We start from the raw sequence: 13,408 nt of genomic DNA, 5'->3' as shown, positions 1-13,408 counted from the left end.
GATTATAGATGAAAACTGTTTATGTATACCTGGTTATTTAATATGGCATCAGCCTGCTTGGCGTCCCTCATGAATTGCTGGAAGCCAAGACCCTGATCAAGGAAATTCTTACGGCTGTCCCACATTTTGTGCAGTTCATCCCAGCCCTTATCAAGGCCCTCCAGCCTCTGCTCCAGCTGCTGGTACTGAGGATCATCTTCTTGGCCCTGAATGACTGCTGCTCCTGTGTCCCTCACACGATGGTAGTCTTCCTCGTGGCCATCCATATCATCCCTCACAGCATCGTGGAGACTCAGAAACTGCTCAGTCTCTGGTAAACCATCAGGCATATCTTCAGATGCAACAGCTTTCTGTGTCTTGAACAGCCAGGCTTGAAAATCATCCATGTCCTGTAGGAAGGTCTGCAGCTTGCTGACCTCCCCAAGAGAGTCTTCGCGGTCTTTCAGGGTACGTTTCAAGGAGTTCCATGCTGCGTCCAACTCTTTCTGTCTGACAAGTATATCGGAAGCATTTTCTGGGTGTTCCTTCACAAGCTTCTGGGCCTCATCATGCAGAAAATCCAACTTATCTTGGATGGCAGCGAGGTCTCTTTCCATGCCAAAGAGCTTCCTCTGAATGGTAATGACTGCAGCCAGGTCATTTCCAAGGTCCTGTGTAGACTCAATCACTCGTGTCTTCTCTTTTATCCATGACTCTGTTTCATCACATTCAAGATCATAGTTATGTAGGCTGAGGGCTGAATCCACTTTACGCTTCTTATCCTCCACCATTGCTTTAAAAGCTTCCCACCTATGAGAAGAGAAAAAAGGAACATTACAAACCAATTCTAAAGTATTTTGAATGAAACTGGCATTCATATCCAGGATTATAACTCTTACCTCTTATTGAGACGAATTTGACAGTCTTTCACTTGTTTTGTTTTTGGATGTCTGCTATCTTCGAGTTGTTTGGCTGCTTTATTGACGTTATCAACCTGAGCCTGCATATTACCCATTTCTTGAGCAAGAATGCTTAGCCTACCAACAAACAGAACAGGATTTTATGAAAGTGGCATAAATTGGATTAGTTTCCCAGTTTATGAAACACACTTACAGTAATGTCCCTGGGTTCATAAAACCAATAGCCATACCTGTTTTGTACAACTTCAAGATCTTCCAAATTCTCAGGTGTCTCTAGCCCAACCAGCCAGGTCTCCTTCTGGCCCATCCAGAGCTCGCAAGCATCCGTCTCACTGAAGATAGTGTAAAGAGCCATGGTGTCATCCAGTTTCTTTTGCCTCAGGTCTGAGAGGGTCAGAAGCTCAATATACATATCCCGGATATCATTCAAACGCCCCTCAATGTCTGGTGTGTTCCTTAATTCCTCCGGAAGTGCATTGGCCTGTTTGGATAGAGCATCAATGGTGGCACCATTCTTAGCGGCTTCATCTCTTAAGTCACGATGTTTCTTAAGAAGACGCTTGGTAGTGTATTCATCATGCCCAATGTCGTCACTGCTCATCTGCCGCATAGCATCAACCAGCCAGGCCTTGAGGTCATCAGCATCACCCTGAAACTGGAAGAAGCGTTGGGTGTCTTGTAGATTCTGTTTACGGAAGGCGGCCAGTTCCTCCAGCTGCTGCCACTGTCTTCGCACATCATCCATGCGCTGCTGCACTTTGGGGGAACCCAAGTGCTTGGCCTGGATCATGCTCTCTCCCTCGTCCATCACCTGCTTCAAGCTGTCCCGCCTGGCAGCAAGCTCATCCTCAAAGACACTGTGTTTGCTCTGCAGTACCAGCACACTGGTCAGGTCCTTACCATAGTCAAGAGAGGAGAAAATGTGCTCCTTTTCCCGAATCCAGCTCTCCAGCTCTGCAATTTCCCATAAAAAGTTCCAAAGCCGTCGCGACTGCTCAAGACGGGCTTTCCTCTGAGCTGCCAGAGCACACAACTCCTGGTAGCACAGGTCCAAGTGCTGTACCCGATCACGGATCACTTTAGGGTCACATGGTTTATAACCTTGACAATTAAGAGCAGAAAAGTAAAATGACAATGAATTGTGTGTAAAGATTACAAAGACTACTTCACACCTACATCACCAAGTAAACAGCTAAGTACATAAGGGTTTAACTGTACTTACTATCACCATTGGCAAATTTAAGAGCAGCTGCATTGGCTGATTGTACTCTTCCTGCCTGCACCGCTATATCAGCCTCTACCAACGAATGTTTCTGCAACAAGTCTTCCACTTCCAATAACTGTTTTCCAAAGTCTGGGGACAAGAGTCGGTTCTGAAGAACAAATGTCCAATAAGAAATAGTTTAAATTATTATTTTTTGCTTTAATTACACGAGTTGCAATGCAACCATAATATTAGCATAATATAAATCAAATTGTATAAATCAAGCATGCTATTCACTATTCCTACCTTCATTTCATCCATCCAGCTGATGATGTAGAGCATCTCCTGGAATATACTCTGAAGGGTGAGATTCTTGTCTAGACGACTTCTGCGAGCTTTCAAGAGCTCCTGCAGGTAGTCCCACAGCCTCAAGATCTTGTCTTTTCTAGCATCAATGCGTTTAGCATCATGGTATCGTTCTGTTTCCAATTCTTTAGACAGGGCCACCAGTGCCTGAACGCGTTCTTCATATGCAGCAATGTCTGTCTCTATGGCATCATGTTTCTTCTTAGCTGCCTCCACTGCTGTTAAGTCATAGCCAAAGTTGTCCTTCACAGTAGAAAGCAAGCAAAATAATGACCATTAATTTTAATCTTCAGGTGTTGCAACCATGAAAAGATGGGTATCTATATAAAGGCTCTCTTCACATTTCATCTTACAATGACAGAAGCTGTGGAAAGCTAGTTACCTGTGCAACTAGTCTCTGATTTTCCTGAAGCCAGGTCTCTCTCATGGCTGCCTTCCTGTCAAAGCGACGAGCCATCTGCTCCAGCTTCTCCTGCCTAATGAGTTCATCTCTCAGGACCCGCTCACGGTCATGTTCTGCCTTCTCCAACCGCTCCCAAGCCTGAGAACAACACACACACACACACACACACACACACACACACACACACACACACACACACACACACACACGCACACATTCAAACAGCTCAGAGCCTCTCAGACCACTGGAATGACTATCATGTTCAACCTCTGTCACTGTGCCTGCAGAAAATATAACCAAAGTGGTTGGGACTAGCAGGTGTCGTTTTGATTCATAAAAGTTTTTCTTATGAATTGATTGATGTCATTCCTGGAGCTTATGGCGCCTTCCATACAAAGTCAGGTATGAGTTATTCCTACAGTACATGATGTCACCAGATAACCACCATACTCTATTGTTTGATGTTTAGAAGATATAGAGATGTAACAAAACAAAAAAACAAGTTGGTTTTGTAGATGTACATTTATCAACAGAAAAGCGAATAGGTTCTATTGTAAAGTAATATAGGAACGTTGACGCATTGATGTATTTTAGTTATTCTCTGGGTCCAACCATATTTGCATGATGTCACCTTTATCACAATAAAATCACAGTTGTAGATTTCTGTTTCCAAGTTCAAAGTCTAACTTTAAGTGGCATTAGATTGCACTTTCCCTAATTGGAGGTTGGAAGTTCATACTTTCTGAGTTGAAATGAATGCAGCATTAATCTTAGCATCTCACCTTGTTGATATCTGACACCAGTGCACCCTCTTTGGGTGTGTAGACTCTCTGATTGTTGGCCCTCATTCTGCTCTGGATGGTAAACAGCAGTACTTCCAAGTTACCTTTCTCCTGAAACCTGAAGAGAAAGAGTTAAAAAGAAATTAAAGTTGGATGCTTAACAGTCCTACAAAAAAGAGACATTTGTTCATAAATATCCTGAATTACTTAGGTGGTTTCTCCACGGTACGGTAAGAGTTGAAAGCCTGCAGCTGCTGTTGGACACCTGTAAGGGAGTTAGCAAGCTTGCGGTTGTTTAGCACAATGATGGTTTGCTCAATCCATATTAGCAGGTCTGATGACAATGTCTCATACTTCTCAATCATCTTCTCTGTTTCAATGGCCTGGTCCAGCACCTGGAGAATATGAGTATAGATCAATACAAATGTACTCTTGAATTAAACACATATTCACATGGGAATGGACTGGCTCATATTTTGCACCTTCCCGACTCGCTTGCCCTCAACTGCCAGAGCTTTCATCTTAGAGAAGTAGTGGTAAAATGCAACAACGTATGTGATTATGGACTTCTCATCTGGGTTCTCAGTGAACACATCTGCAAACAATACAATATAATGTTATCTATCTCTATAATGGGAGGATAATTATTATAAGTTTTAACTTAATAGTCAAAAGGTGTTACTTGCCTTCTGGGTCCAGGAGCTTGGTGACACCAAGTTTCTGTTCAGCTACGTTAAAAGCCTGCTGAAGGTTGTGAGTGGGGTTGGACCTCTGTAGATTGCCATATTCCACCAGATCTGGCCTGATAGAGGGAAATGAGAAAAAGTACGAAGAGGAGAGATTATTTGGTTAATATTTATTTATTTTTTATTGATAGAATAGTTTAAAGAAGGCAAGGCAAGAGGGGAGAACAGGATACGTTTAATTTCTCAGTGGTTGTTTGTTTATTGCTCAGGTGGTTTAATTGAGTTTTTAGTTATGTTTCATTTAAGTGTCAACTTTTTGTTACCTGTAAAACTGGTCTTTGAGGAACTTGATCAATGAATGAAAGAAACAGTTGACATCCATATGATTGTGTGTCATTGCATCTCTCCTAACCACTAAGCAATGTCTCCACAAGCTATCTTTTGTCTCAATATTTATATTTTGTCTTTGAATTTGATCTTTTCTCTTGATATTTATCACCTGTGTTTGTGAATGAGAGCATTGAAAGCCATGCCGTCTTTCCAGCTTGTGGTGAAATTAGTGATGTTTACATTGCGATACCTGCAGATACAAAATAATATCAGACAAATCCATCTGCAAACACATAATAAAAATAGAGCATTTGCTGTCAAATTCATTACTACTAAAATACAACAGTTGTTGTCCTACCCCGCAGTCTTCATCTGGCACCAGAGGAGCAGTGCATCTTTGGCAGAGCGGGTCTCTAGTCGGCCTGTCTGGTCAGCTTGTCCTGTCTCTACTATAATGTCTTGAATCTGTATGCATATAAAAACTTAAATAAATCCCACTTAAACTATATTAATACCTTATTGCTGTCAACTAGACATACCTTCTGTTTTAAAGCTTTTAAAAGCAATAATAATAAAATGGTAAACTCTCATAGTATTTAACATACTCTAAATTAACTAGAAGAGCTACTGTAATATGGATTTTGGATCCATTCTTGGATATGCAGAGGCATTGTTACTTTATTTAGATTGTGACTTTTGATGTCTCAATAGTTTGTACATTGCTGTGGGAACTAGGCAGAATAAAGAGCAGTCAACAATTCCCATTCCGGTCTGTTTCCTTTCATTTTTGAGGATCTGAATTATGTAGCAGACTACATTGTTTGAAGTGGCTGGGCTAAAAATATCCTGCTATCAAACTGAGAGATTAAAAATAAATATAAGCTTTTCCAATCAGCCAAATAAATGTAAGCTTTTTCCATCAGCATAAGACACAATACAAAAACTCTACTCTAGGTCTACTGTAAATATCAGAAAGTTTGGGTTGTTCTGTATGTTTTATAGCCAGTGCAATGTTGTATGATAGTTCCAATTCCTTGTTATTCAGTTTAAATCATACTTAGATGCACAGAATGAATAAAGCTGATCAGAATGATGGGCTGACCTGGAAGCGAAGAATGATGGTCCAGATGAGGCCCAGGATGAGCCGGTGATTCCCATCTACAATATCATGTGATCCCATGTTCTCTAAGTGCACTCTCTGCTCCTTTAGAAACTGTAGAGCTTTATCCACATTCTCCAGACAGTGGATGCGCATTCGGCCCTTGGTCGGCTTGGGCTAAATGGTGGAAAGATGGGCAATCAAAGACATTACTGGAATTACATCAGTGGTGTTGTCAATTCAAGGTTACACACTAAACACACTCACCAGTCTCTCCCCTGAAAGAACTTCCAGTAGTCTGATGAGCATTCTACCATCCCGCAGGTCTAGATAGAGATCTGAGATTCGGCAGCTGACTCTGGCTAATATGGAATTCACCCATTTTGTAAAAGTCTTCTTCTGGACAGCCTCTCGCTCATCTGGTTTTGACAGCAAGAGAAGAACATTCAGCAATTCTGATATGGTCTGGTACTTTCACTTCTGATGTTTTATTTGCATGGAAAATAAACTTAATGGAACCTTAATGATAATGTTTACATGAATCTCGTAAAGAAAACAAAATAAAATATGAAATAATATTTAAAAAAAGTAAAAAGAGGTCTACTTTTAGGACCAATAAGAATTTTCATTGTGATGGCAATTAAGCATATCTCCACCAAATTATCACAATAAAAGTCATCCTATTCAGACACAGTGTTTAATTTCTTAATATCAACTTAAATTCAGTACAATAAATATCATGCTTACAAATGTAATTTACAAATGCTAAAAAAAAAAAAAAAATCCAGTCACTGTAAATGCTCTTAATTGTTAGTGTGCAAATTAGTCCTGAAAATAATGTCACAATGTTAACAACCTTAAGGGTCCTAAAAACTAGGCTTCATTTTCATGCTTTTGGAGTGAAATTAGACCTTTCTTGACAGTTTTCATGAGATTCACCCTTTTAGATTGGGAATGGATGTACAATATAAGGAATATGTAGAGCAAAATATTGTCACAATCATACAGTTACTTACTCAAATACAGTTCAATCTATGTATATGTATTCTTCATAGTGTATGTAGGCCTATATCCATGTGTTTTCCCTGAGCAAGTCTTCTGCAGTACCACGTTTATTTAAGATTCTACCACAAAAAGAACAAAAATGTGCATTCTTAATGATGTGTTTTATAAATGATTCAGATCTTATGGCTGCAGAAAACTGGAAGGATGGAGGGATGTAAATGACAAAAAGAGAGAGGTAGAAAAAATAGAGTGAGTGGAAGGGAGAAAAAGACGAAAGGAAAAACATTAGAATTCGAAGAGGGTGGAGAGTGGAAAGGATACCGGTACATTCTTTTAAGCCTAGAACCATTAGGCGTTACCTTGTCATTTATGCGTAAACTACAGATAAACAGTTCAGTATCATAGTCAGGGACTTTTTTCACATTTGGCCTTGTTCTGCCAACATATATCTCAGTTTTGCACTATCATACAAACATACAATTGAAAGACACAAAACAGTCATTTAATTACAATGTTAGTTTAACACAGTGTAGTACTTGAGACCAGACTCGAGTCCAGTACCATATTTTCAATATCTTAGTCTTGTCATGGACTTGTCTTGACTTGAACTTGAGACGATTCAAGTACCACAACACTGGATACATTTTGTGGTCTGTGCCGACTCGTCTATATGATCTGATCTGTGCTATTGTGTCTCTGGACCAGAGCACACTGTGTGTGTGCTGCAGAGATCCGTGTGGCACTGACACAAAACTAGGCTTCATTCACCCCAAAGGAAAGAATATTTACACTGTCTGAATCATTTAGACCTTCCAATGGTCCCTGTGTCGACTCAGACTCGGCCCTCTTCTGGTCTTGGCCCTGAGTCAGACTCAACCTACTCAGGTCTCGGCCTGGACTTGGACTAAATGAACTGGTCTCGACTACACCTTGAAGTTTTTACATATTCTCTGAATGGAAAAACTACAGTGTGGAAGCATGTCTCCTCCATTTGAATCACAAAGCAATGAAAAAATAATAATCATTCAAATGTGTAATGCATGATGTCTGAACCAGTTTTGAGCATGTGCAGGAATAATCCGTGTTAAGATTAGTTAATTTTATATTACAAAATGTTTGTTCTGTATAACAGACTTGAAAGACACATCTGTAGAAAGACAAAATAGCTTTAATTTTCAGATCTATAATAAAATACTTGCTCAATTACGAACACAAATTTTTTTCCGCCAATCTCCTGAGCTGTCCATGCCATGTGGTTAATTACCCTGGAGCCAGAGGAAAATGCTGCCATAACAACACTGATTGGAAATCAGTCCCAAGCCCTTCACTTGTGGCTATACTGAGTTGTGTCATGAAAAGTAAAACATCTACAATAAAACGAAACATATGAATACAAGTCACTTGCAAAAAAATAGAAAATAATAATAATATACTGTATGTAGAATAAATGGCTTGTTTAAACAGCTATCAATGGAAATATGCTTTTTGTGTGTGGGTGTGTGTCCAGATGGTGTAAATACAGCATCTAATAGCCAGGGCTAACAGGCCATGCTAACCAGCCAAAGAGAAAAGCACAGAGAAAAGCAATTATTAAGGGTCAGGTCGGGTAGGAAAAGCTCTCTAAGGCACCAGCTGTACAGTTTCACTTTTTAAAGTGCAATTTACCATGTTCCTGCCAGAGTTAGGAAAGCTCCAGATGTGCTAAAGCATAATAAGAGAGCTAAGCCCGGCAACACTACATATTTCATGACCAAACTGCTGCCAAATGATTCCTCTTCCTGTTCACACTTTGTACAGCAGGACTGCAATTGAACCTCTACTAAATGATTCTCTCTTCCTCTCCATTAGAACAGCAGTGAGTCTAAATAGAGTTTGCTTGGGTCCTGCTGATCTCTGATATTCTCTCTAGCTCACACGAAAGGTCTGTGAAATATTTATATTGATGGATTTTCCCTGTACACTACAAGCTAGTGTGATGGGTGGACGCATAGAAGCAATAGATTTAAATGCAATGTAAGTGGTGCTTGTCCGTGTAAAACATGCAGCCATGATGTAAGCATTTATGATGTTCTTGTCTTTAGATATAGCTCAAATACCTCCTTCAATCTAAATACGATTTTTCTACCCATTTTATCGTCCATCAGGCAAAAAGCCGCTCAATTTTAGGCAGCACCCATGTCCTAGGTACTTGCAACTTTATTTCTAATAACTGCAATTTTATATCCACCAGTTGTGACTATATTTCACAATTACAACTTTATATCTTACAGTCTAAGTTTTTTTTTACTGTATTTCTTATTTTAAACTTTATCTCACAGTTACTTTATTTTTTACTCTAAAATGGGTTTCCATAAAACACTGTAACCCTATGTATGAGCAAAAATATGAGAATAGTATTCAAATTATAGTGCATGTTTGTTTTTTAAATCCATCCCTATGCATTCATATAATGCATCTAAATATTAGGGATAGTTAAGGAAATAAAATACAATCTCTCTGAAATACTCTCTTTCTGCTTCACAGCATTAAAGAACTCTCTCATCAGAGAGAAACAGGAAGCTCAGTTTTACACAAATTAACAGTGACAGTCAACTTCTTCTAAAAATAAACAGCGCTGAATAAGTGAGGTAAGAGACCTCGATGATGAATACCCCAAATCACAGAAAGGGATAGACAAAGAAAACATATTCCTGAAAGAGACAAGAATAGCAGAAGACAAGAAGTAGATGGTGGTTAGTCTGCCAATGTACCAATCACTTTGTCATTCAGCAAGAATTCAAAAGATTGATGGGGGGGACAAGTAGTATTTTTTGCACTGAATGGTCTTTTTATGAGTTTGTCAAATAAATATTTAGAGGTAACACTGTGAGCAATTGGGCATATATACAGCATAAATAATGAAATTAATAAATACTGCACATAAAAAAACAAAACCAGGTTTCAGTTACCACAGCGGCCAATAGAAAACAATCTTGCATACCACCTTAAAGCACTTCCCACACACTTCTCCGGATCTCTACCTAATCCAACAATTCCCCTGTGGCGTACTAAAGGGGTATGTCGGGAATGACTGCCCCCTCTTTGAGGGGGGAGGGAAAAACTCCATCAGGACACTACCTTGCAGTTGTCTGAAGCGCCCATCCAGGATGGAGTTGTTGAAGGAAATGTTGGAAGCACTGTAGCTCAGCCAGCGTGCTCGTTTCATACTCCGGGACGGGGACAGCGGGCAAGATGGTGAGGATCGTGGAGGTGAGGGCCGATGGCCCTTCGGGGTGCAGGAGGAAGAGGATGAGGTTGAGGAGACTGGAGTAAAAGTCATGGGCGCTACTTTAGATGTGATGCCCAGTAAAGTTCCGTTCCTCTCTGGCAGGTGCTCAGGTTCACGATTGTGGGGACTGTTGGTTTTGGCCCCTCTCCTGCTCTGGGCCCTATAAACTGGTGGGGTGCTCCTGCTCCGGCTGCCTGGTGCATTGGTCCTGGTTGGGACTTCTTTCACCGTGGTATAATGCCGGCTGCTGACCTCCCGGACGACTGGGGTAGGGCGGATCGGTATGGTCTCTCTGCTGGTCTTCAAGCTGAGTTTGACCTCCCTCAGCCGGGTCTGGCTCACGGGCACCGCGCGACACAAACAGGGGCTGCTCATCCTCACCACGTTAAATCAACACGCACAGCCAGGGAAAGAACGAGACAAACAGGACACTCTTCTTCCCTCCTTCTGTCTCGAGTTCTGTTATCTTCTCCCGTCCTATCGCCCTCCCTCCTTCCCTCCCTCCTTCCCTTCCTCCCTCCCTCCCTCTCTCTCTCTTTCTCCTTCCCTCCCTTACTCACTCTTCACTTAGCAATGATGCTGTTGTGCCTCTCCCCAGTAGCACATGGAGTGGTTCTCCAGCACCCCAGCCATGCATATAATATGCCCCCGTTCCTGACTGCCCCATAACACACACTCAAACACACTCATCTAAAATGTCTTCTGATGGGCGTATGCGTGTGTGTTGATTTGTGTTACAAATACAATGTGATGTCAGACTGCAAGTGCGTGCATAAGCAGTTTTGGCCCTGATGTAAATACCAACTACAAATGTATTAATGACTGTGTACTCAAAGTGTACTTAGTATACTCAGAGGGATGCGTGTCTGTTCAAAGGCTGTAAATCAAAGGTGAAGAATGGGAACCACTCCTCTCTCTCTCTCTCTCGCTCGCCCCCACTTTTTAACTCTCTCTAATTGCATTACAGAAAAAGCAGAGCACAGACGCACCAACAGAACACATCACACCAGCCCTGGCTCAGCAACATACACTTGACTTAAAGAAGCAGGCCTGAATTCGAGTTCACCATCATTAATGCATTTCAAACAAAAAGACCCGTAGCCTTAAACAACTGTGCATAATTCATTCTCACAAAACTCTCTCACTAATTAAAAAAATGTACTTACAGATTAAATAAAAGGCCATTTAAGTGTACTTGAAGAGAGTAGGGTAAGTGTACCCATTAAAGCAACACTAAGGAACTTTTCCACTTCGGTCGCCCTACAGGTTGGAAGCGGAATTGTCCAGTACCGCTGTCGTAAATAATTTTGCCGTCCAAAGCCTACCGTCGCACACACGCTCGCTGTTTATCTAGCACCGGCTTTGGAATGAACGATCTCCACAGACAAGGTAGAGTATGTTGCATGATTTCATGAAAGTATGATGTATTGAGACATCAGAAACGAAGAAAAACTAAATAATGACTATTGTAACGCTTGACTAAAGCAAGTCAAATTTGTAGTTTTCTTATGTCTCATTCGAACTACAGAAACGCGACCCGGTTTGGCAAACTTGCATAGTGTGGTTATAGCAGATATAGGGCTGCAAAGCAAATCCAGAAGTGCCTTTCACCCTGTTACGACTTGATGAACCACTGATACGATTTTGGAAACATTATTTCAAGGTAAAAAAAGTCACCTCAAAACTTTGGTGTTTCGGGACCCTTCAGAAATCAACACATTTCTGCAATTTTCAGCCATTTCTTTGGTAACTACGTTGCTATTATGTCAAATAAGAGATAAATGTATTGTTTTTTGTGTATGAACAAATAGTACTTTATCATTTTATATCATTTTCCTTTAATTGGAAAGATGAGTTTTATTAGCTTGCGTTCAAAGCTAATCTCTAGGTCAAACCAATTAGCCTTACAGAAAGGCTAGACTGCCAAAGAATTAAGGATGTGAACTGCAAACAATAAATGTTTTGTGATTCATTTTACATTAATTTACAAATACATACATCATAAATAGTTTTGTAGAGAAGATTATTTTCATAAATTAACTTTTTTTTAAGATGGACTTAAATGGTACAGCGCCACAAAACGCATGCAAACTATAGCCAACACAAGCTAACCTTAAACGAAAAAAACATTTCTCAATGTGGGCACAATGAAAATTACTATGACACTTGTCAAGACCACTTCGCTCAATGTAGAGTTGACATAGGGGAGACCACACTGAACTTAATATTTAATTAGAATGCTGGTTTATTAACGAATGATTTACAAAAGTCAGTAAATGGGAAGCCAAAAAGGAGAATGGGCAAGGAGCGCCGACCGAAGCCAGCCTCTCATCATCAGGCCGGAATAGCAGAAAGAGAACCCCGAATCCACTAGAAGGCAATGATTTTAAAGACTCTCTCATCGGTCCACCAATTAGCACGGCACGGCCCACCGCAACAGCTCCACCTAAAAGTGACACAGAACAGCAGCAGTAGGCAATTCAGGCTTGATTACCCACACATGGCCAAGCCAGGAAGAGACACACCCAGCACTGCATAGCCAGGCGTGACATCACTCCCCCCCAAAAAACAGAGGCCCACGTTAGTGGGACTCTGGATTCATAATTAAACACTCCCAATCTCCAAAGTAACAAATAACTACAAAGCAAATATTAAACTAAACTTAATCACACGGGAATACCCATACACACATTCAATCGTGCACATTCACTCATTTATCCATGTGGTCACAACTGTTACAACCCATAACCAACACTGACCACTCTCACCCCAGATCTCCACTGTATCTTACCACCCAGCAAAGTCCTGGCACCTTGGATAGCTAATTAAGGGAGGACAGAGACAAGACAAAGACAGAGTAGAAAAAGGACAACATCACATCGACTCATCCGGGGCCCGAGAAAGCGCATCTGCTAACACATTGTCAGCGCCACGAATGTGTCTAATAGACAGTCGGTAGGGCTGCAAAAACAGCGCCCACCGCATGAGACGCTGATTAGCATTTTGTAAAGACTGTAGGAATGTGAGCGGATTGTGGTCTGAATAAACCACAACGGGATGTAAACCACCCCCCACATATACCTCGAAATGCTGGAGCGCCCAGATCAACGCTAGAGCCTCCTTTTCGATCGTCGAATAATTAGGCTGGTGACGATTAAATTTGCGTGAAAAATAACCTACTGGTCGCTCAATATCTTGCTCATCTTTTTGTATGAGCACTGCGCCAGCCCCCACCTGACTTGCATCCACTTGAAGTTGAAAAGGATCATCTAACTTGGGTGCAGCCAGGACAGGCACAGAACTCAACAAAAGCTTTGCATTTTCAAATGCATGCTTACAATCATCGGACCACACAAACTTAACCGC

The 13,408-nt window shown here is 41.0% G+C and overlaps 1 protein-coding gene across 2 annotated transcripts in view; it reads right to left on the bottom strand.

Annotated features, from left to right (window-relative positions):
* sptb (spectrin, beta, erythrocytic) overlaps nt 1–13,408 on the bottom strand; it is a 38,362-nt gene that overhangs the window by 9,815 nt on the left and 15,139 nt on the right. The window contains exons 1-15 of one of the 2 annotated variants that reach the window (XM_079853424.1): nt 9,892–10,541; nt 6,037–6,188; nt 5,773–5,946; nt 5,029–5,135; nt 4,840–4,920; nt 4,341–4,456; nt 4,137–4,249; nt 3,862–4,049; nt 3,655–3,772; nt 2,852–3,010; nt 2,410–2,712; nt 2,122–2,272; nt 1,130–2,000; nt 879–1,016; nt 30–789 (exon numbers count right to left, since the gene is read on the bottom strand). In XM_079853424.1, the coding sequence (XP_079709550.1) occupies nt 30–789; nt 879–1,016; nt 1,130–2,000; nt 2,122–2,272; nt 2,410–2,712; nt 2,852–3,010; nt 3,655–3,772; nt 3,862–4,049; nt 4,137–4,249; nt 4,341–4,456; nt 4,840–4,920; nt 5,029–5,135; nt 5,773–5,946; nt 6,037–6,188; nt 9,892–10,417 (3,957 nt within the window). In that variant the 5' untranslated portion in view covers nt 10,418–10,541. Of the gene's footprint in view, nt 1–29; nt 790–878; nt 1,017–1,129; nt 2,001–2,121; nt 2,273–2,409; nt 2,713–2,851; nt 3,011–3,654; nt 3,773–3,861; nt 4,050–4,136; nt 4,250–4,340; nt 4,457–4,839; nt 4,921–5,028; nt 5,136–5,772; nt 5,947–6,036; nt 6,189–9,891; nt 10,542–13,408 lie in introns of those variants that run through there. The other variant, XM_079853425.1, reaches the window with a different exon arrangement.

This window comes from Squalius cephalus, assembly GCF_949319135.1.
Source record: "Squalius cephalus genome assembly, chromosome: 20".
NCBI classification, from domain to species: Eukaryota; Metazoa; Chordata; class Actinopteri; order Cypriniformes; family Leuciscidae; genus Squalius; species Squalius cephalus.
This window is presented reverse-complemented; position numbering and strand designations above follow the sequence as displayed.